Source organism: Acartia tonsa, chromosome 4 (genome assembly GCF_053477335.1).
Source record: "Acartia tonsa isolate MP-2025a chromosome 4, ASM5347733v1, whole genome shotgun sequence".
Classification (NCBI taxonomy): Eukaryota; Metazoa; Arthropoda; class Copepoda; order Calanoida; family Acartiidae; genus Acartia; species Acartia tonsa.
Genome location: NC_137263.1, coordinates 14076856 through 14100823, shown reverse-complemented (window position 1 = coordinate 14100823; position 23968 = coordinate 14076856). Strand labels below are relative to the sequence as shown.

The window sequence follows — 23968 nt, the reverse complement described above, 5'->3', positions numbered from 1 at the left end:
TTATCGTCATTTTAGCCAGCTGCGAGCATAACTTTATTAGAGTACATGAAAATCTGTTGCAACATCCAAGTAGTAATATATCAATTATCTGAATCTAGAGGAACGTGAAAAATATCAAGTTTGTTCGTGGCGGTCGACTTTAAGAACCTGCACAATCTCATGAAGCAAAGCTGTTCTAGGTCAGGGTCTGTATGTCATGAGGTCACAATATACCAACACCATAAAATATTGAAGTATAATTGGCTTTTAATCTTTAAATATATCATAAAATATCGCATTTATATAATTTGGATGTTTTTATTCTTGTTTCGTTGAGAATTGTGTGCGATAGCAGTCTCCGAGCAAATGTTTTTTTGCATGTGATTTTATGCAGGGAGGGAGGGAAAATTGGGCCATTTATTACACTAGTTCCCAAAGTTTTATAATAACGGTTTCGTTGGCTTAAGAACTTATTAATTTTTGATTGGTTGAACCATTAATTTGAGTGTCCAAACGTTTCAACTACTCATTGTAATTTACAGAAGGGGTAGTTTTATGTATCATCATTGGGGATGTACATTTATTTATCTGCCATTGTGCAATATATCCGTTATGTCGTCATTCTATCTATAAAGTTCGGTCTGCATTCAAAGCAGCAAAATAAATCAGAGATTTTTAGGAGTACAACAAAAGAAGTACAACAACAAAAATAATTTCAATAAATAAATAATATAAACAATTGAACTACTTCAATACTCCTTTTTTTCTATTTATCTATCGAAAACAATCTGTACTCTATTTATTTATTGTTTTTGTAATAGTTATTTATTGCATCGTATTATAGAAAGCTATTCGCAGATATTAAAATGGAAAATCTAAGATTTAAACTAGTTTTGTTAGCCTTGAGGGGACGAAACCCCAGGCTAATAAAACAGGTATTAATTCTATGATTTTTTATTTCTTTACTCATGGAAAATTGTTAGTAATACTATGCTATACATGATTTTTCAGTATGAAATTTATAAGTTTCAAGAACATACTTTATGTTGAAAATGGTGCTAATGTATTTTTCCACTAATACTACTTAATAATTGCTGTTCTGAAAATTGTTTAGGTTTGATTGATTTAGCATTCTAAAGTTCACATACTATGCATTTTTGCTCATAAGAAAAATAAACTATTATTTTTTACATAAAATTTTATTATAATTAACTTGAAATATTTAAAAATATATATGACAGAAATTTTATAAGTATATTACAATAGAATTTTTTTTCAAGAATATCATTGTAATTAGATTCCGTGTAAAAAGTCTTTTTAAAAATAAAACTGAACATACATACATATATTTTACAATTTATATCATAGAATTTTTTAATAAATGTAAAAAAAGTTTAATTATTGCCAATGATCAAAAATCAATATTCATTTTGAAAGGGAGGGGTTGACCACCTTCCCCATGATCAAGGGGATCATATTATGAGAATCCCGCAATATAAACAAGAATGGTCTGTTCACAATCACCATCTTGGGAGAGGTGATGGAGAATGGGACGAGGTCAATGAAGGTGGAGGCGGCTGCCTCGGTCCCGTTCTCGTCCACAGTCACGGCGGCCTTGTGCAGGATTCTGCTCACGCGCAGCTTCTCAGATTGGGTCATCTCACCCAGTTGACTCTCCTCTGAAATGTTGTAATTTATCGCATACTATTATAGAGAGATTATTTCCGCAGATAATGAAAGGAAAAATTTTAGGTTAAAACAAGTTTTTTTTACTCCTGAAGGGCCAAAGGCCCGAGCTAACAAAATTGTAAAAGTGAAATATAATATACTATAGGTGGAGATTATGACAGGGTAATAATTGGTAATAATCTAGTATTAGGGGAGGAGATGTGGTAAAGGGGGTTAATGGGTGGGGGAGGGGTTGGGGTACTGTTATTTAAGCTCACTGCGAATTACACTAAACTCTGGTGTAACATCCAATTAATAATATATGCAATACCTGTAAACACGGATTCCAGGCCAAGATCTTTAAAAACTTCGGTGGCCTTGATTTCTGTACTCAAATCAAACTTTGGCATTCTCAGATACAGCTCAACATCCAGGTCCAGGTATTGCACTTTCTAAAAAAAATATTAGCGGTTTCCCTCAAAGTACCTAGTCTAGCACATAAACACTCTCACCCTTTTGTTAGTTGCAATTGAAATTAAAAAGAGGTTAGTTTTTCTTATAACTTTAGGACGGTTTAGATCTTGGATACTTGGAAGCCCAGCAGTGTTAGGGCACTGCAGTTATATGTCCCGTTGGGTTAGGGCCCCCTGCAAGGGATAGGCATAGGAAAAAACTATATCCCTCTTATTTCCAATTTATTTTAAAAATAAGGGGGAAGAGGTGGTTAGTTCTCCACATGGATTTTGAGGGAAAGCACAATTATAAGTCTGTTTAAGTTAGTAATTGGATTAAACAATTTTGAGGGGGGTAAACAACCATTTTACCCCACAATTTGATGTCTAAGCCCTAGCAATTTAATTTTTTTGGGTCTAATTTTTGGAGGAAATAATTTATCCATCAATGATGAAAAAAGGTAACGATTTGGTCAAGGTGTAGAACAACAAGGATGACAACATAAATAAATAGCAAAGCAAAAAAATCATGGAATGGATAAACAGACAGAGTGAGTTATGGAGCAGATGTTCAGTACTCATAACAAAGAAAGAAAGAGAGAGAGTGAGAGAGAGAATATGCAAAAACAAGAAAATCGCAAAACCTTAAAAGAATAATGTCCTAAGTAAGTCCTATATGTATATGAATTATATTCTCGTAAATAATAGCATTACTGAGAGAGTGAATGAACCGGCAATTTTTAAAGTGATACGCATTTACAAATAAATTTACCTGTAAAAGCCCGGTAAAACTTCCATTTCCTAAAATAGTTTCTTTATTATTGATATAATTATTATATCAATTTATTTGTATAAAGTAGTAAGGTTTTTCCGCCTCATCCCTAAGATCTCGGAAAATACTAGCCTGAGTTTATTGCACTTTTCGGGGAAGCTTTATAAATGTTCTGGGGGTAGTTTTGGACAGGGATAAGGGATGGGAAACGTAGGAAAATATTATTACAGGCCTATTTCAAGCCTAGGCCTAGTAAACCAGTTTTGGGATGGCGCAGTGGTTCGTCCTAAACGCTAATGAAAAAACTGTGTGTGTGTGTGTAGATAAAGTATAGAATCAAATTCAGGTAGCTAGTTTAAAGTAAAAAACATAACTTTTTATAAACCTATATATTAATGGCTTTTGTTAAAATGAAGTTTTTTCTCTCCCAAAATTTTTTATCTTTTACTTTGGTAATTTGAACTGTCAGAAAGCTATCGTTTGGTTTCCCTCAGACAGATTTTAGTTTGTATTATTTGCATTTTTATTAATGAGTAAAAATTTTATTTGAAAATTTCATTGCTAATTAAAATTCAAAATAAATAAATAAATATGCACTTGGGTAACATTCTATTAAGTTCTTTGGTAATGATATATCTGTACTGTGTTGTATTGTACAAATATCAGGGTTAAGGTGTTGTATCAATTCCGTATTAAATTTTTAAAATTCAAAATACAACATCTTATTTATAAACTACCAAATGAAAATTCGTAGCTACCTTCTTTCCAAAAAAATAATCCCGTTATTTTTGTTTTTTTCTATATGGCCCTTTTTTAATGTTTAACTCTAAGCAGATTTAATAATTAAACTAATGTGATCTAACACCATTTATATCTATTTTTCGTAGCAGACAAATCATTATTTTTCTAGAATTGTCTGCTTCTAAAATTTCCGCCAATTGGTGATTGGTTGATACAAAACAGGCAGATTCTTATTGGTTTAGAGCGATAGCTACTTGGGAGCGTCCGCCAGTTTGATAGGAATTTGTAATAGTTGCAATATCCCTTTAGAATCTAGGCCGGGACCTAATTAATGGCCAGGTTTCCTATCCCTTATCCCTGAGTTTTAGAATATTTTCCACGTCCCCTAGGCTAGGGGCGAACTAATTAATCAATAATCTATTTTCTATTTCACTCATAAAAATTATACTCTGTAATTTCAATTATTCATCGTTCGCCAATAATATTTTTATGATGATTCCTTTAATGAATATGTACACGTTAACACTTAACAGTTCCTTAAAAATACCAAGTGGTATGATTGCTCAAGGGACTATTCCTCTTTAAAAAAGGAAAAACTTCAAGAAAATGCCAATTAGTAGTTACTCTAAATAAGGTTCAGTGGTTAAGGATATTAGTTGATGTTGTCTGGAAAAAGTATTGTATACAGTCACGTAGTCGCGTGCACAGGGATTTTGAAGTGGTGGAAGTTGAATTCAACCCAACCCCCTTTTTTATTTTAGTTTTAAAAAGAAAAAAAATTTGCCCCTCTCGAAAAAATTTCGGGGAGAGTACCCTCACCCGAAATAGTTATAAACCTTCCCAAGACTTATGAGAAGCTACATTGTAAGGGTGAACTGTATCGGTTGATCGGGAAGCGAAATTCTTCAATACACAGAGACAAAGATCCTGTTACTTTTATTTGAGGATAAATGTATCATTTCTCACCCATTTGATTTTCTATGTCTTGTAGGCTGTATTTGTTTGGCAGAACCATTAACATCTCAAAATTAGAATCTTCGTAGGGAAGGCGGATCACATCAAAATTTTTCCTACAAATCAATACATAAATAATCTTTAAAGACAGCTAGTACATTGCAATCATTTAGACATCTATCGTAGCTGGGGATCGATAATATATCAGCAATGACAAATTTTCAGCCACTTAATCGTTACAAATAATAGGTCAACTTAGTGATTGAAAAATGGTTATGTTATGTCGGCAAAATATTAGATACATATATTTAGTCGACGTAAATCATTGAAATTGGTGCAAGTTTTGACATTCGTATAGGTGTCGGGTTCGAGTCTGAACAATAGAAAAATCCGTAAAGATGGTACCTACTCAGCTTATACCAATAATTAATTCGGGAAAAAAACACGAAACCTACACTTAATTTTCAGTTGTCGTTGGGGGCAACATTTATTAGAATTTATGACCTTTTAATCTGCCCCCCAACCCAAATATTATTTTAGATTTATTTCACTCGTTGGCTATACATTATTCCTGGTACCCACTGCTGCCATGTCAAGCCTAAACACAAGACATGCAATTTAAACAGATGTTTGTCTAAATTCCTTTCAGGGGACAAAGCAAACTAAGAATGGACCTCAACCTTGTAGGTATTAACCGGGGATTTAAAGGGATAAGACATTGTTCGATAAATTGATGTACATCTAAAATAAAGATACACAAAATTACCCGTTCTGCATATTTAAATTAGTGGTTAAAACATTTGGACGCTTAAACTTAATGAATCAACCAATCAATTTTAATAAAAGTCACCAAAAAGTTGTTAAGCAAACAAAAAAGAAAACTTTGTTAGAAAACTGTGGAGACTTGTGTAATAATCAGTCCAATGTGCCCGCCATTCCTGGGTATCAACGAGAAAAAATATAAATGAAAAATTACTTACTCATAAGTACCAAATCTGATATCATAACCCTGTCTGTGCATCATGGAGACATTGACGGTCAGCCTGTCGGACACATGGAATTCATCAGGCTGCTCTAAACTTGTAAAAGGCAGAGTCCAGTTATCCTGATCACGACATTTATTTGTCTTTGTTTTCTTACTAGCAGCTATAGGTCTTCTTGAGTTGGGAAGTGGGGTGGGGAAAGTCGAATTTCCACTTTCGATTTTATTTTTTAAGAAGTAATTTTTCTTTAATTGTGGGGGGGGGGGGGGAGTTTTTTACATTTACGATTTCTCTTGGAAGGGTGGAGGTGACCTAAATATTTATTTATAACAAACTTCAAAGACAATCACAGTAATCAAATGGCACTTTAAAGATTCTGTGAAAAAAAACAACAGTTTTCATAGATCTAAATAGACATACCAGACATCACATTAATTATTAATTAATATCGGTAGCTCCCCTAGCATATAAGTGCTTTGTATTCGAATGGGTATTCTTAAATCTTAAGCTTCAGAAAAGAGTAAACCTTATTATTTAATATTAAAGGATACTGTTGTATATAAATAAATGTTGATATTTTCCTTGAAATAAAGAGCGTTGACAATGACACATTTAGTGTTCTGGTCCAACTGGTTTACAATTCTTGGAATCTTACCACTAAAATTTTATGTCAAATTATTTAGCGAGGGGCAACGTGCCTCAAATTTAATCACGTTTGGATGCTTAAAATTTTTTTAAAATTACCATATTTGATTCAGGTATAGAACTTCTAGCTGAAATTTATAATTGTAAAAGGTTGATATCCCTATGCCAGGGCTCGTGTGGCTGCCGAGCCCTAAAAACTTGTTTGCCCATTATATTCAGATATTTAAAACGACTATTGTTGAGACAAATATTTTTCTCTTTGTGCCTCGTTGTCATTGACATGAATGGATACTAGAATAAAATATTATCAAAATTTAACGAAACCTCCATAAAAAATATTCATTTCTCTTTTGCATAACTGACGGACAGACAGACAAAGTTAATTCCATTCTGAACCTTTTTGAATAGAATATCTTCAAACACAAAAAACAGTAATCTATCTTAAATAGCAGCCTAGAAAATTCCATTTCCCCCATAACAGTACAGACTGACGGATAGACATTTTATTGTATAGATTATAGAGAAGCCATGCTACCAAAAATGTAGTAATGAAACAAAAATCACTTTGTAATATTATTAACCCAAGAGTTAATGTCATAAACAGCTGAGGGTGCTGTAAAGTCAATATGGTCCACATCCACATATGCTCCTTGGATAATGGATATATTATTACTTGGATATTTCACCACATTATCATTTATTCTAATAAAGTGAATCTTGTAGCTAACTAAAATAAAGTTCCTCCCATCCAACCTTTTACCCTATCCAGTCCCTTCATAATGGATAAACGAACTGGCCATTAAATGAGGTCCATGTTAGCAATTTGAGTTAATTGACATAATATCTACGTATCTTCTATATCCATTCCTTTGATAGACTCTGTATAGTTGGGCTTTAATTCTATCTCCTTCCCCAGCCAGATATGATTGCCAAAGCTTAAGGAAGGACTTCTCTGGTATTCTTGGAACAGCGTTCTAATAAAATATAAATTATTAAGTTTTAAATTCATTATCGTATTATGAAATATGACTAAAAAGACATAAGGCATAAAAAATCAATAAAGCCTAATAATGAGAGAGAGACAATCCTAGTAAAAGTGTCTGACTCTGAATATGACGTAAAAAAATTAGCCAATGAGAGGCCAGCATACACTGTAATTGACCAATGGTAAAATTTATAGTGGACTCTTATTGGCTAATTTTTTTTACGTCATATTCAGAGTCAGGTTCGAAAATGCAGGGGAAACCAGGAAAAATAGTCTATAACCATCCAAAGACAATGATAAAGCTTTCCTAAAAAGAACATCAATCTTTTGATAGCAGCATTTTCCGAGATCATTAAAAAAACACACATACTACTGTATTCAGAGACGTACAAGCTTTTTATTTTGAGGTTGGTAAATTGGTGGGATTTAAAGTTAGGGGGCGGGGGAATTGTAATCTAATTCATTGTTTAAAATTTTTAGTGGAGTAAGATGAGAGGTTTAAATGTTTAAGGGAGATTAACAGGAAACACCCGCCTTGAAGACATAAGGCATAATATAGAATTTGAGAAAGGCAACATACAAAGATCAAAGTAATGTTTGAAATTAATTTAAGATGGAAATACAATAAAAATCTATAAAAAAAACAGCAAAATGGTTGGACAGGTGTCCAAATATAGATAATTGTTTCGCAGCTAAAACTCTATACCTGTATTGGTGAAGGATATCTGTATTGTTCGCCCCCAAGAGGTTTCCCCCATTACTTAGAACATTCTGGAACTCTATCCAAGTTTGGGAACCTATCGTAGCGCCACGTGCTAAAATGCTGAGGGCTGTGTGCAAACTGAGACAATTTTGAATTATTATTTATATATTTATAAATACAATTGTCCTAAACATGTATGAATTAAAATAGTTGTCTATGTATGTGCTTTAACCAACCAACTATTACTAAAGCAAAAACTTATATTATATACACCCGTGACCGTGGCTTAACAAGTAGAGCATTCGGTTGTTGTTGAGGAGGTGACACAGCGTCATAACTAAAGATGTTAAAAATGGTTCCAACTGTTGCTATGTCAGGTGCGCAACTTTAATTGTTAAGAGGAGATGGATTGCCCAAAACAGGTGCAACTCACTACCATGCACAGTAGGAACTCCAGACAAAGGTCGTGCAATCAAGAGTTGGTTGTCTTTTGTACGTAGCACAGGAATCATTTTTAAATTTCCAAAAACTTGAGTTCATAGCAGTTCTAACGATATGCATAATTTTTTCTATTATTAACATAAGACGCGCAATCTAAATTTTAAAAAGGTCCTTATTTCTTTTTGCACACCCTAAATGTTAACAAAGTTACAATATGCCTAATGAGCATTTCCGTTTAATAAAAATAATTGAAATTCCTAAGTGGGGAAAAAGCTAGATTTTCTTCTTGTGTTCTACTCACCAAATTTTTGTAAACATCTTCACTGAAAAATAAAAGATATTTTTATACAACTAACTGCTATGCATCTAGCATCTAGGGGCTTTGTATTCGTAGGAGAGACATCCCAAGACTTAAATTTGAAAACAAAATAGCCTAAAACCAACACAAAGTAAAGCTTACCTAAAATAGTTAACCTAATCGGTTCAGTAGTTAATGAGATCTTAAGCTTCAGGCAAAAAAAACTTACTTTTTGATATAATAGGATATGTAATATTATTATATATTTATTTAACATTTTCTCCATAAAAATAATTAGTATGAAATGTATATTTGGCACATAACTGGTTAATATTAAGACAGCGACATTTTAACAATAGCCATAGAGTTGCTAACCCCTCATCCCCTCTATTGCAAATTCACACCAGTTCTACAATAGACAGAAATTAGACTTTTCTTCTACCGTTGTGTTTTTAGGCAAGAACTTTATTTAAAATCATATAGCAAGCGACTACGCCCCTTGTCACTTGTGAGAGTTGAGGAAATGGGTGGGGGATTTCTTCTGGGAATGTGGAAGTATCCTCTAACAAAAGAATTATAATCCTTCCCTGGACCTATAAAGCTTCACTGTAAAGAGAACAAGTAGATCCTTTGCTACACACAGACAGACAGCCTGTCACTTTTATACAAGTATTATACAGCCCAATAATCAAATTGATTATTAATTTCAGGCTATAATTTTCCATGTCGTCCTGTTTCTAAAATACTGCTGGGATGGAATATGAACAATTTGAAGCAATGGATATAGAATATACGCGGATATTATGACAGGGGAAAAATTGTCGTCAATTTAGGTTGCTAAAATGGAACTCATTATTGGTCAGTTTGTTCATCCAGTAGAAGGAGAGGGGATGGGGTAAAGGGGATGGATTGGGAGTATCGGCATTTTAGCCCGCTGCGAGTTTCACTTACTAGAGAACATGAAAGTCTGGTGTAACATCCAAGTAATAATACATCCATTTTTCCAAGGTAAAAATATCACCTGAAACGTTGCAACACATATGACAATGTGTTCAATTCAAGTTTATCGTGTGGGCCCTCATGACAATAAGCTAATTTTATCAAATAACAAAATGATATTAAGCATACTGCTTTTCTCATTTTATATAATCTAAAAAAAAACAAGGATAACAACATCAATAAGAAGCGAAGCATACGAATTTACACTCCCAAAAAAATTTTTAATCGGACCACAAAATCAAAGATATGTGTAACAAATAAATGCAGTCAAAAGCTAATTAAAAGAACTGAAGCAGTCCGACCGCCATTGCTGTTTTATACTTTCTTAATTATGCGGCATAATAATGGGAATGTTGACAAGAAGTTTCAGCTACGTATCATTATTAGGAGCCGAGAAAATAATAAGCAAATTTTTAATTCATAAATCTAAACAAAATTTTAATTCTAGTTTCTAAAATAAATTACAAAATAGTAAGGTAATTTATTCTAGGGACTATTTCTCTTGGGAGGGTGGAGAAAACCTCCCCAAAAATAGGTAAAAGCTTTCCTTAAACCAAAGAAGAGTTTTACAGTAAAGGAGAACCATATCAGTTCAGCAGTTCGCGAGATCTTTCGATACAGACAAAAAAGCTTATTACTTTAAATAATTTTTAAAATTATAACGCTTCCTTTGAGATTTAAATTAAAATAAAAACACAATAAATCTAAGTCAACAATGTATATAAATTATGAAAATATAACTATAGCTAAAAAAAAATAAAATTGAGAATGATAACTTTTATAACTGAAGATGTTAAAGACCAAGAAGTGAATATCTGCCTAGTTGAGTAGAAGCTGGTTTATAAATACTTGCAAAGTTGATTATATATATGTTTTACTAGAACCACATATATAAAAGAGGGAGTGTGAAAGAAAGAGAGAGGGAAATGGAGAAAGTATGAGAAAGAAAGAAGAGTGAGAGAGAGTAGAGCTGATAGACCTGTTCTTTATAATAAAGGGAAACTACAATAATTTCTAGAGTTCTACGCGACAACAATGGATCTATTATTACTTGGATGTTACACTAGATTATCATTTACTCTAATAAAGTGAAACTTGTAGTTGCCTAAAACAACGATAAACCCCAATCCATCCCCCTTTAACCAATCCCCTCCAATCCTACTGGATGAAAGAACTGACCAATAAAAGATCTTCATGTTAGTAACATAAATTGACGAAAATTTTCCCCATGTCATAATATCCACGTAAATTGTAAATCCATTGCGACAACCATTTTCTTTTGCATCGTATGTCTGTCTGCATGTACATATATTTATGCCAGTGACGTCAATGCTTGGGTTACTTGTTATTTAGATAATTAATTTGATTTTCAAAAATTCTCACACCAACTTATAAATTGCTTCCGGCAATTGAAGGGTTTATAATAAAAAAGTGTACAATTTTCATCTGATTAGGGAATGTTTTTTACATGGAAATAGTTTTCATCCTGTATTTTTTATTCACACTAAAAACCAGGATGATATCATCTATAAGTAGCGAAGCGCAAGATGTAATGCAAAAAAAGTAAATCTAAGGAATCGCCTAAAATAATTTCAAAAGTAAATTTCATATTGCAAAAATGTTGCCAGCCCTTTAATCACAAGAAAACAACCCTTAGAGAATCTGTCCATCGTCTGTCCCTAAATTCTCGTAGAACAATGGAGACTTTAATTTTAATACTATTTAGAAGAAAATAATTTAATTGGTATGTAAAGAAAACATAAATAGGAAAAAAATCTAATTACTTTTATTTGTAGTCACAAAAATCCCTTAGAGCGACAGGAAATTATTTTTGATACTATTATTAAGAATTTTTTTTAAAAGCTTTCAAGAAGTCCAACCGTCTTGGATGTTTCATACTTAGATATGCTACATAATAAAGGGAATGGGGAATGTTGACAAAAAGTTTTACTATCTTGGATAGTAGCCGAAAAAATCACGTTTTTCGAATTTAAGAGTAGATTTGCTACTAAAACCTCGTATAGTTACCATTTCAACATGAAGTCCTTTTATAATTTTCAGATTCCTGGTCAAATTTAAGTATAAGTCTTTTTGAATTATTACTACAGTGAATCTTCTCTTTAACTTACTTTAATTTGTTAGGTGTATAGTATGACCCAACATTATTAAATCTTTAACTATTTTATAGTGGCTTCGTTTTGTCTACAGCATATAAGGCTTTACCGCTAAAGGCTACCTAATAAAATACTACCATCCTTCAAAACATTTATTCTTTATTTAACTCGATTTAAATAAAAACTCTTTAGTAGAAAATTTATAATAGAACATTTTTATAAAAAACAACAAAAAGATAATTTACAAAAATGTAAGAATTAAAATTTTAAAATCACAGTTTGCATTTATGAACACTTATCATAATATTATACTATTTTATACAAAATTTAAACAATAAAATATTTATTTAAAAAGTAATGCCTCATTTCTAGAATATCTTTGATAAAGTTCAATAATTTTTAGTAGCAAAGCTATTCTACAGTTTTGAAGTCAGTCTTTACGTCACAACGTCGAATAAAGTAAAGTAAAATTAAAACTACATTTTAGTTCACTGTTTAATTTTATTCTTCTTTCTACTCTAAATGTGTAAGTTATAGATGCTGCGCTACTTATGGACATATTTTTTAAAAGCGAAGCTTTTCTATAATTAGGGTCGGTCCGTCCATCCGTACGTCTGGAACGGATAGCTATTTTTCGTTAATTTAGGCATGTTATGATTGTCCTATCGATTTGAAACTTTGCATGGTGATTCCTGAGTAGTAAGGTACGATTTAGAAAGCGCAACAACTCTATAATGGTTACCGAAATGTCCGTACGTCCATTTTAAACATGTTGATTTTTAACTTTTTTAACAATAAATTTGTATGTGATAAAATTATCCGATTGATCTGATTTTTGGAATACTGATTCCTAGGACAATAAAGTACAATGGTTTAAACGAAGCATCTCTATAATTAAGTTCTAAAAACGTAAGTATGTCCTTTAACATTATCCTGCATTTAAACATTTTTTTAACTAATTTACTTGCAATTTTGATTCGTCCTTTATATGTTTATGTTCTGATTTTTCAGTTCTGACACTCTACAAATATTGATGTTAGTTTGTCCTACCGTTCCAAAGCTTTGCTTTTATGGATGTCGTCATCCTTTTTCTTGATGAGATGGGTAAGGAAGCTAGTTTTAAATCTTCCAAAATTTTAAATGGCGTAATTGTTTTATCACACAAGAATTTATTTATTTCATCGTATTAAAGACAGCTTTGCGGATATTGAAACTAAACTGGAATTGATATTTTTATCTTATTTTTCGTAGGAAACTGGCTATATTGCGATACGATATATGATTTTTCAATGTGGCTTAGAACCAGTTTTATTCAAGAAAATATTAATAGGTTTCGAAGCCATGCTGGAAATTATATTCTGCTATTTTTATTGATTATATGATGCATTATTTGAGTTATGATTTTTTATATTTGTTAAAACTCATAAAAATTAATAACACGAAATTAAAAGTTTAATTACAAAATTTAACAATTTTTTATTTTTAATTTAACCATTAACAATACGCACATTGTCAATAAGTAGAGCAGCAATAAAAAAAATAAAATTTGGCTTAAAATAGAAAAGCAAAACTACTGCAATTTAAAAATTTAGAAAAGAAACTTTCAAGTGTTTTATGTTTCCAACTACTTAAAGTCAGGCTATGCAATAACTCTTCATTACAACCATTAACAACTAATCCACTTTAAGTAAAGTACGTACGGACAAGCCCTAATTATTGAGTAGCTTCGCTACTAACAAATGTTCATGATTCAATCTTGTTTAATCTTTGTAATCTCTCAAGATAAGCATCTTCATCAAATTCTGAGTCCATGTCTTCTAGTAAGGTGGAATAGAAAACCTAAAATTAAATTAAATTCATGTTTTCTATTGTTTCTAGTATTATTATAGTTATTTATTGCATAGTAATGTAAACAATTTTCCACGGATAAGATTAAAAACAGTTCGGTTAGCACCGAGATACCGAAAACTGGGTTTAATCTTATGATTGTACATTTTCATATTCGTAGAAAACTGAATATAATACGATGCTATACAAAATTTTTCAGTATGGCTGAGAACCAGTTGTAATCCACCGGTTATAAATCGGTTTCAAAGCCGTGCTAAAGATTAATTTCTAGCTTTTCTGGCACAAAATCCATACAAAAGATAAATATATTTATAGATATATTCAAATGCATGCTTATGTCTGTTTGTTTATAAAACTTTACTTTACAGTTTTAAGCTTCTGGACAGCTGAGCAATTGCAGCTCAATGGAGTTCGCAAAAAAAATATCTAACCTCGTCTTCTTTGGTAGAAAGTGTCTCACACGGCCTAATATTTGCTGTAGAAATAATCTTTTCCGCAGATTCTGAACTGAAATCAACATCTTCTCCATAGAATGTGATGTTGTATACACAGCCCTGGAAGCCTGCGTCCCAGCGGCCTCCGGTCAGAGTGGTAAGGTCTGGCGCACCCCCCAGGTATATGTTATACTCTGTATTCAGCATTCCCAACACTCCCTGATAATTAGAAATTCAAATCAAATTTATTTACTCTAATAACGATATTTAATATTTTTGTTGAAAGGAATCAGTCAGTGAGGGTAAAGGACACTTATTTGCTGTGTATAAAATAAGCCGATACAACTTTTTCGCTTGCAATCGTTTATATTTTAGATTACAATGGCCTACTTCATTACTAACACAGAAAAACTTAAGTCAAACGTTCATATAAATTTTAGGTATATATAAAATGCTGTATAACTTATAAATTATACATCACAGTAAACAGCAACTGATATTCATAGACTGTTAGAAACTTATTAATTAGAACTAGAAAATAGATGTTCTGCAACAAAAATCAGTATCATATGTACCCTTACTTGAATGGAAATTTAGGTAGATGAATCTGTGTATTGGCATAATATTGACATTTTTATCTATGACGTCGCCTTTTTTACAGGCACTATAAACAGCTTCGTAAATGATGTACCTGGCTTGTACCAGTGACCTTCTCTTCATTATCAAGCACAAGTTCTCCGGTTCTTCCTGTTCGTCTGGCCTCAATGACATGTGGCTGACCATCATCGACCCTGGCGGCCTCCAGCAACAGCTTGGCAGGTCCTCCGCCCAGCTCGAACTGGAAACAGGGATGGCCCTTCTCCACACTGATGGACAAAAAGTCGCCTCCATTCAAATCCTTATTATAAATAAAATTAAGAAACTCTCTTTAAATTTTGGCAAAATATATTCATGGCATAATACTATATTCTTATTGTCTATGTTTAGTTAGTAGTTTGTTTGGTTTTATTTAATCTATGTGCTTTACAACACAGTACATCGATCTTACACCGCTGTATATAGATTGCTTTATTAAATTTACAAATTATAATTTTTCTATTTCTAAAATTCTGTTACACAGGCACTCTTAGTATAATCTTAATTGAACAAGGATGACAACATCCATAAGAAGTGAGGCTCAAAAATCATGAATAAATATCGGGAAAAAATTTACTATAGAGTAGTTTAATACAATAAAAATTTTACTTGATAAAGTAGGGAAATCACGAAACCATTAAAAATCACGCAAACTTTAAAATCACGAAAACTTAAAAATCTAGAAATCGATCTAGCACCTTAGTTAATAGACAAATTTTAATGAAACTTGATGGAAATATGTAGAATATGAGTATATTCCATCCCTCAAAATTTCAGCCGTAAATCCTGAATAGGAATTGAGAAAATCACGAAAATCTAGGAATCGATCTAGCACCCCAATTAATAGACAAATCTTAAAAAATTTGGTGAAAAATTGTATAATGTAAAAATAATTAATCCTTGAAAATTTCAGCCCTCTATCTTGAAAAGGAGTTGAGAAAATCACAAAACTTTTGAATCGATCTAGCACCCCAAATAACAGACAGATGGACATAAATTAGATGGGCATATGTCATACGAATCTTCACTAAAAAATTCAGCTGTCTATCTTGAATATGAGCCGAGAAAATCACGTTTCTCCCATATCGTTTCGGACTGACTGACAGACAATCAAAGCGAATTATAGAGTAACTTCGCTACTAAAAATAGGATGAAATGAAAGCCACTGACCTTGCCCTGCCAGAGTAGTATTCCATCTGGTTGGAGGGTGGAGAAGTGTACAGCTATAACCTGTTGAGTCTCCAGGTCATAATGATGTAGTAAGCTCCTGTTGAGTTCAATAAAACTATTCTTGTGGAAGCCCAACTCTTCTCCGATGCTCACCTCTGATTTAAAAATAAAGGTTGAGTGGCTTTTTAATTTAGACAGTTCCTTAAATTCAAACTTCTCTCTAAAACTCTTAGAAGAGGGAAGAAGGGGGGTCGTAATGGCTGATATTAAAACTGACATTTAAGATTTTGTGAATATACATGTCAATCAATATTTGTACATAAACGATTTAATTTTTTGGATGAAAAATAATTTCTTAGCTGCTGTATAAAATTCTGAAGACGATTCCCATCAATTAATAAATTTCGTTTTGCAGCCTTTCTTGATATTTAATCATAATTATTTATCGCATTGTATTATAAACAGCTTTCCGCGGATATAAAAATGTACAATTATAAGATCAAAACCAGTTATGTTGTCCACGATAGGCCGAAGGCCCGGTCTAACAACACTGGCCTTAGCATTATAATTTTTATTTTAATATTTGTTGAAAATTGTCTTTAATACGATGCTATACATGGTTTTTCAGTATGGCCAAGAACCGGTTCTGATCCAGAGCATATTAGTCAGTTTCGAAATAGATTTATATTATATGCTTCGCTAGGTTTAATAGTTATTTCTTTCATCGTATTATAAACGGCTTTCCGCGGATATAAGAAAAAAAATGGTTTTAATCTTATGATTGTACATTTTTATTTTCGTAGAAAGCTGGATATAATACGATGCTAGACATAGTTTTTTCGTATGGATGAGAACCTGTTCCTATCCACCAGATTCGAATGAATACGAGAAAAGTAAATACCTGTTTTGCAATCTGGCCCCACAAATCCCCAGTTACAGAGGCAGGTATAATCAGTTGCATTGCCATGGCATCTTCCATGCGGCCCACACAAAGATTTGGTTGTCTGCTGGCATATGCTCACTTCCTCCCCGCAGTCTTCGCCCACCCAACCATCAACACAGCTGCAGCTGAACCTGGTCAAATTTACATGTTTTCATCAAAATTACAGCAGATTGTACTTTTTTATGATTTTTATTTTAGTTTTACTCATATTTTAAAAACATTTTTACTTAAATACTTTAATGCTCAGAGCTATGATTTAAAGTAAGTTTTGATTTATAAGCCAAATTAATATTTTAGTTTCTTTTCAATCTTAAAATGTTCATGAATCAATCCAAGTGCAGTTTTTAAATGGCATTCACGTATTTCGAGCTGCTAAAACAATTGAGAAAGTGTATTAAATTTAGTAAAAAATGTAACTAAATGACAAAATCCCCCCCGTCGCCCCCCCACCCTCCAAAAAAATATAAATTATATTTACTACTGAAACCCCTCCCTACCTTGTCGTATCAATTTCCGTGCAAGTTCCCCCATTCTTGCATGGTCCAGACTCACAGGGAGACATCGACATACAGTCTGTCACGTGACCCGAGTCAACGGCATCATCAACCATGTCAAGATGTTTACCCCCAACCTCTAGGCCAGCTATGCAACCAGTAAATCCTGTTGTTACCTGAATTGTATAAATCGACTTATTATTACTTGGATGCTGCACCAGATTTTCACGTACTCTGATATGCTCGCAGCTGGCTAAAATAATGCAATCTACCCCAATTACCCTATCCTCTAACCTCCTACTGTATGAACGATTTGGTCAATAAATGAGATCATATTAGAAAGCTAAATTGACGACAAATTATCCCTGTCAATATCCACGTATATCCTATATTCCTTATTGTATAAAATTATTATAATTTGTTTGTAACAATTTAATTCGCTCTTTATATTATTTTCCCAGCCCAGTTTGAGGTCAAAATTCAGTTTTTTGTACCAATATTAATATACAAACCTCTAAATTAGAATCTATTGCCAGCTTATCTGTGTTGACCCCACCCACGTAGAAATCCGTACGGATATTGAGACCTCTGGTGGTGCCAGGTGACTTGCCAATAACCGGAGGCTGTGAGTCCAGGTAGAGCATACCCTCCCGGAGCTTCCGTCTGATCTTGACAGAGTGCCAGTGGTTCAGCTTGAGCTGGACAGTGCTGCGTAGCACAGCTGTTCCTGATCCCGTATCAAACCTGAAATATAACATTGTTAAAATAAGCTGCTTTTTTAAGGTCTGTTTGTCGGACGTGCTATAAAAATCAATTTACATTTATTAATTATGGAACACAACCTCCGTCCCCTTCCTCCCTTCCCTCTAACCAGGAATCTAAAGTGATAAGTCAATTGCCGATAAATTGATTTTCATCCCATTCGATGATACACAAAAATAGCGCTTCTGTAGAATACAATTGATGGCTAAATTTTGGACACACAACTTAATGCACCAATCAATCAAAATTAATCTATTTTTTTAATTTCTATATCCGCGAAGAGCTGTCTCTAATACGATGCGATCAATAACTTTTAAATATTGACCTGAACTCCAAGTATCCATCCTTTATTGAGAGGGAGGCAAAATCACCTTTGCCAAGTTCACTCTGGGAGCAGTAGAACAGGATCGAATCTCTCAAATCTTTGGCTTTAAACTTCAGGGCAATGTTTAGTCTTCTCAATATATGCTTAGGTCTTAATATAAACAAATATAAATTATTTACTAAGTATATTTGCGATAACTTTTATTTAATAGATTCTTCCAATTTTTAACATTTTCAAAACGGCCTGCATTATTGCTTCAAGATCCATGTCAGATCTATATAGGAAATAAATGTCTATATATGAGCTCAAGTCTTCCAAGAAATAAATGTGTAAAACTCATAGTGCTCCAATAATCCATAATAAACTCTCATTGCCCAGAACAATACGACCCAATATTTTACTTTATTAAGAATAAATTCATCTTTTTTATTTCATGTTGCTATTTACATTATGTTGAAGTATTTAATTACTATTCTTAAAACAGAAAATTTAAATTCATAATATAGTAAATTTACGAAAACTTAGTTTTAAAATAAATTGATTCTAGCGCCACTTTTAATGTGTTCAGATTTACAAACAAAAATTAAAAACATTTTAGCCCTTTCGTGACGGTTATATAAAAAAATATATATTGGAAAATAAATTCCATAATTCAAATTGCATTTTTGAAAGAATGATAAAACATTATTGTAAATACGTATCTGAAGATCAAATAAAAAAAATGGAAGAAAAAGCAAGTGTGAGGGAGAGGTTTTAAAAAAAAAAAAAACGCTAAGGCAGAATGTTTTTACGTTCATAGTATCAAAGGCTTTTATTGTAAAATAAATAACTAAAATCCGCCGGACAGAAATTTTAACGTAAGTAGTTGAACTTGAAGTAATCTTTATGTGCAAGTTGATATATCTATATTTATTTTCTAATATTTCCCCTGTGAATATACAGTGAACCACCCGCCCCCCCCCCCCAAAAAAAAAAGGGCATAGGAAATGTCAGGGAAATTTTAACAAAATCCATATTTCTAATTCTGAATAAAAAAATGCATACCTAGCGGATGCGTACCTAGCATCCAGGGGCTCTGTACTTAAAGGGGCAGAAACAGGCTAGAAAAAATAGCTTAAAACCATCTAAAAATGAAATAGCCTAATGCCCTCATGGGACCTATTTAAAGCTTACCTAAAATTGAGAACCCAATCGCTTTAGTAGTTATTGAGATTTTAACCTTCAGACAAAAAAACTTTATATATTATTAGCGTTTGCCCCTTTATTATCTACGGAATAGAGAAAAAGCTTATACCCATCCCAAGACTTAAATCTAAAAATTTAATAGCCTAAAACCATCACGGGACCGATGTTAAGTTTATATAAATTAGAGAACGAAATCAGTTAAGTAGATTAGAAATTAAGAATGAGACATTGAAATCAAATTGACAATATATTTACAAATAAAAATATTTTTATTAGTTATTTATTGTTGTATGTTGTAAATCATACAAAACTTGAATAGAAGATAAGATAATAAAGTCTTCCCTGGAAATACTAAAAGCTATACTGACAGACCGACGGCATATAAAGGGGAAAAATACATTTTTAATTTAAAATTAAAGCCGTCTATCTTTGATAGCAGATGAAGAATTATGTTTTACCCTCAGACGGACATTTCTAATTATAGAGGTGCTTCGCGTAAAAAATATATTTAATAATAATTAAGCAAGTGAGGTTTAGGGTGCTTTCCCATATCGAGTACATATCAAGCATTGAAAATACACTCCAATATTTTATAAACTAGCGGCTTCGCCCCAAGAGGTTTAATCAAACCAATTTTTCGTAATTTAGATTTTAAAAAAAATTCTTTTTTTTTAATTTTGGGGGGGAATTTTTTTTTTTTTTTGAGGGGGGTAGTTGACCCCACTATTTTAATTTTAGTTTTAAAAAGAAAAGAAACAAATTTTGGGGGGGAGGTATTTTACATTTTTTGGGGAGTTGGGGGTGTCCCACTCCCCAAGAAAATAGATATAAACCTTCCCGGGACCTATGAGAAGCTACCCTGTAAAGGAGAACCCGATCGGTTCAGCGGTTAGCGAGATCCTTCGCTACAAACAGACATACATCGTTCTACTTTGTATTATAGATAAATTGTAAATTAGAAGGGATAGGTTTTTCCCATAAGCCTAATTCTTGCAAGGGGTCCTAACCCACCGAGGTTTACACTTTATGTGCCTCTACTCTTGATAGGATCAATTAAAAGAATTTCTAAGAAATTTTAAAGCTTAACATTGTGATGACATTATTTATAAGTTCTTAGTAAAGCTAAAAAACATCTTTGATAGTAGATGCATATCAAAGCTTTCCAACAGACGGACGGACAAAGTACGTTATATACTGGATGTTCATCAGTATGGGGATGTTTTTTAAATTCCAGCCATTTATCTTTAATAACTAAAGAGAAATTCACGTTTACTCCTTTACGGTTTCTTACTGACAGACAGACATTTCAATTAGAGTACAAAGAAACATATGATAACATCCATAAACTTTGTGAAGTTAATAAAAATCTAATAAGATAGACAATGTGGTTAAAACATTAGATTTCAATAGAAATATATACAGTAAACTTTAAACATACATCTATAAACCATAAAATCTAATTACTAAAACTTTAGCATAATGGACGGACGGACTGACAAAGATAATTGAATATATGATGCTTTTTAGTCAGCGAAATCCTCACAGACAAATGTGCTTTCTATTTTTATTTTAAAGTAAATCATGATTCTAATTGTGTACCAGACAGACATATAAAGTTCATGTGAGATTTTCTGCTAAAATATTTTTTAGTAGAGAAGCTACTCTATAATTTGAAATGTCCTTCTGTTTTTTTCTAATAACTCGGACCCTAAGGCGGCCTGAGGCCGCTTTCGTCACTAGTTATTAGATATGAAATATGTTTTAAAAAATTAGTATGAATTATTAGAATGAAGAGAAATTTGTTTTTGAGGTTCCACTAGAGGACCTAAAAACACTTTTGGCTCTTGCTAAGTCCAAGATTATGTAGCAAAAGATCATATAGACAATTAACCATTTGATTGCACTATCTTTGTCTGGACGTCCCATTTGTGCATGGTATTGAATTGCGCCTGTCTTGGGCAAAGTCATTACCCTTTCTCTAAAGTGACATAGTTGCAATGGTAACCATTTTGGCGTTTTTTTTAAAAGCGAAGCTTTTCTATAATTAGGGTCGGTCCGTCCGTCCGTCCGTCCGTCCGTACGTCCGTCCGTCCGTCCGAGATAGTTAGCTTTTATTCGTTAATTTAAGCATGTTAGAATTGTCCTATCGATTTCAAACTTTGCATGGTGATTTCTGTAGTAGTTAGGTACGATTTAGAAAGCGTAGCAACTCTATAATCATTACCCAAATGTCCGTACGTCCATTTTAAACATGTTGAATTTTTTACTTTTTTAAATAGCTTTTATTCGTTAATTTAAGCATGTTAGAATTGTCCTATCGATTTCAAACTTTGCATGGCAATTCCTGTAATAGTTAGGTACAATTTAGAAAGCGTAGCAACTCTATAATCATTACCAGAATGTCCGTACGTCCATTTTAAACATGTTGATTTTTCTACTTTTTTAACAACGAATTTTTATATGATCTAATTATCCGTTTGATCTGATATTTGGTATATTGATTCCTGGGACAACAAAGTACAATATCATAAGCAAAGCAACTCTATAATCAAGCCCTAAAGATGTAAGTATGTCCATAAACATTATCCTGTATCAAGCAGTTTTTTAACAAATTTACTTACAATTTTGCTTCGAATCTTATACTTTTATATTCTGATTATTCAGTTCAGACACTATACAAGTATTAATGTCCGTTTGTCCTACCGTTTAAGTGCTTCGCTTTTATGGATGTTGTCATCCTTGTTTTATCTATGATTCGGTATTTGGACAAGAATATTGAACCTGTAACCTTTCCAACACCGAGCGGATAAGTTACGTGTTATGTCACATTTTATTCTGATTTATTTACTCGCAGACTGAGATAAAGCTGGGTAAAATTAGAATAATGAAAATAAAATAATTACCTTTGGAAGGCTAAATAGGATTTTTCATTGAAGGCAGGTTTTGTTATTTTTACTATATTTCTACATCTTGGACCTGTAGTTCCTTAAAAAAAATATTTTTTGTCATAAACATTTACCAAAATTTACAACACAATAAACCCTTTTTTGCATTTCTATAAGAAATGTCACTTGGTTTTTCATTATCTGTTGTTCCAAGATATTGTTAATTTAAACTTTGATTATAATAAGCATGAATTATTTAAAAACTAACTCCAAGTAAAAACCAAATTATTTTTAAAATCTAAACTAAAATAAATCAAACAGTTAAACTATTTTTACCAGTTGTGGTGTTGATACAATATCCCCGGACCTACCTATATTACAGAGGCATGAGATACTAGTTGGGGTGTTGATACAATTACCCTGACCTACCTACATACAGTTGGGGTGTTGATACAACATCCCTGACCTACCTACATACAGTTGGGGTGTTTACAATATCCCTGAACCTACCTACATTACAGTTGGGGTGTTGATACAATATCCCTGACCTACCTACATTACAGTTGGGGTGTTGATACAATATCCCTGAACCTACCTACATTACAGTTGGGGTGTTGATACAATATCCCTGAACCTACCTACATTACAGTTGGGGTGTTGATTAGGGTGGGTCGATTTTGGAATTTCACATTAGTAGACATTGGCAAGGGTTACTGGGCCAGTATAAAAACCTGTGAAACTTGAAAGAGGTTTTTAATCCAAAAACAACAGGCGCGCGGGGGGTATAAAATGTGCCCGCCCCCCTATAAAACCAAAAATTAAAATTCCTTCAAACACAGGCATGTTGCATATCAAAATGACCGTATTGAAATGCTGATTACAGATCTGAAAATCGTTTTGAAAAATATTGATTCATTCAGAAATGATTTTCAAATAACCTTCAAAAATGAACAATTTTGACCAAATCAGCTGTTTTTAGGTACTTAATGAGATCTTATTGGAACTAGGAGCAATATTTTTCAAAACGGTTTTTAGATGCGTAATCAGCATTTCAATGCGGTCATTTTAATATGCAACATGCCTGTATTTGATGGAATTTAAATTTTTGGTTTTATAAGGGGGTGGGCACTTTTTATACCCCCCGCGCGCCGGCAGCCATAAGAGCAAAGTCACTTTTGAAACTTGAATGGGGCTTATCATACATATATATGACTTCCACAACTTATGATAACAGTAAAATCTAAAAAAAGGGGGAAATGGGCCCACCCTAGTGTTGATACAATATCCCTGACCTACCTACATTACAGTTGGGGTGTTGATACAATATCCCTGAACCCACCAACATTACAGTGGGGGTGTTGATACAATATCCCTGACCTACCTATATTAAAGAGGTATGAGATACTAGTTGGGGTGTTGATACAATATCCCTGAACCTACCTACATTACAGTTGGGGTGTTGATACAATATCCCTGACCTACCTACATTACAATTGGGGTGTTGATACAATATCCCTGACCTACCTACATTATAGTTGGGGTGTTGATCAGG

The 23968-nt window shown here is 32.8% G+C and overlaps 2 protein-coding genes across 14 annotated transcripts in view; both read right to left on the bottom strand.

Moving 5' to 3' along the window:
• Positions 1-768: 768 nt before the first annotated feature.
• On the bottom strand, positions 769-10115 carry LOC145316177 (uncharacterized). Its single transcript, XM_080156520.1, has 11 exons — positions 9643-10115; positions 8583-8646; positions 7886-8022; positions 7065-7168; positions 6759-6846; positions 6133-6206; positions 5547-5673; positions 4579-4682; positions 2872-2900; positions 1979-2099; positions 769-1658 (listed from the first exon to the last, which is right to left on the bottom strand). The coding sequence occupies exons 1-11, from the start codon at positions 9813-9815 to the stop codon at positions 1405-1407; spliced, it is 1275 nt and encodes a 424-aa protein (XP_080012646.1). The 5' UTR covers positions 9816-10115; the 3' UTR covers positions 769-1404.
• A 1757-nt stretch (positions 10116-11872) lies between these two features.
• The window catches only part of LOC145316173 (basement membrane-specific heparan sulfate proteoglycan core protein-like), a 130801-nt gene continuing 118705 nt past the window's right edge, over positions 11873-23968 (bottom strand). For 12 of the 13 annotated variants that reach the window (XM_080156505.1, XM_080156508.1, XM_080156511.1 and 9 more), the window contains 9 exons: positions 22435-22516; positions 18347-18496; positions 17772-18003; positions 17263-17435; positions 16724-16896; positions 15823-15977; positions 14708-14914; positions 14014-14235; positions 11873-13573 (listed from right to left, as the gene is read on the bottom strand). In XM_080156505.1, coding sequence (XP_080012631.1) covers positions 13478-13573; positions 14014-14235; positions 14708-14914; positions 15823-15977; positions 16724-16896; positions 17263-17435; positions 17772-18003; positions 18347-18496; positions 22435-22516 — 1490 coding nt within the window. In that variant the 3' untranslated portion in view covers positions 11873-13477. The remainder of the gene's footprint in view (positions 13574-14013; positions 14236-14707; positions 14915-15822; positions 15978-16723; positions 16897-17262; positions 17436-17771; positions 18004-18346; positions 18497-22434; positions 22517-23968) is intronic. The other variant, XM_080156506.1, reaches the window with a different exon arrangement.

Bases quoted from the DNA above. Each gene is read 5' to 3' on its own strand.
- LOC145316177 (XM_080156520.1), bottom strand. From the start codon at position 9,815: ATGCTTCGCTTCTTATTGATGTTGTTATCCTTGTTTTTTTTTAGATTA. The intron at 6,207-6,758 runs GTGATTTTTGTT...ATAAAATTTTAG, and splicing joins TGGGTTAATAATATTACAAA to TGGTAAGATTCCAAGAATTG. The intron at 4,683-5,546 runs GTAAGTAATTTT...ATTGATTTGTAG, and splicing joins ATCAGATTTGGTACTTATGA to GAAAAATTTTGATGTGATCC.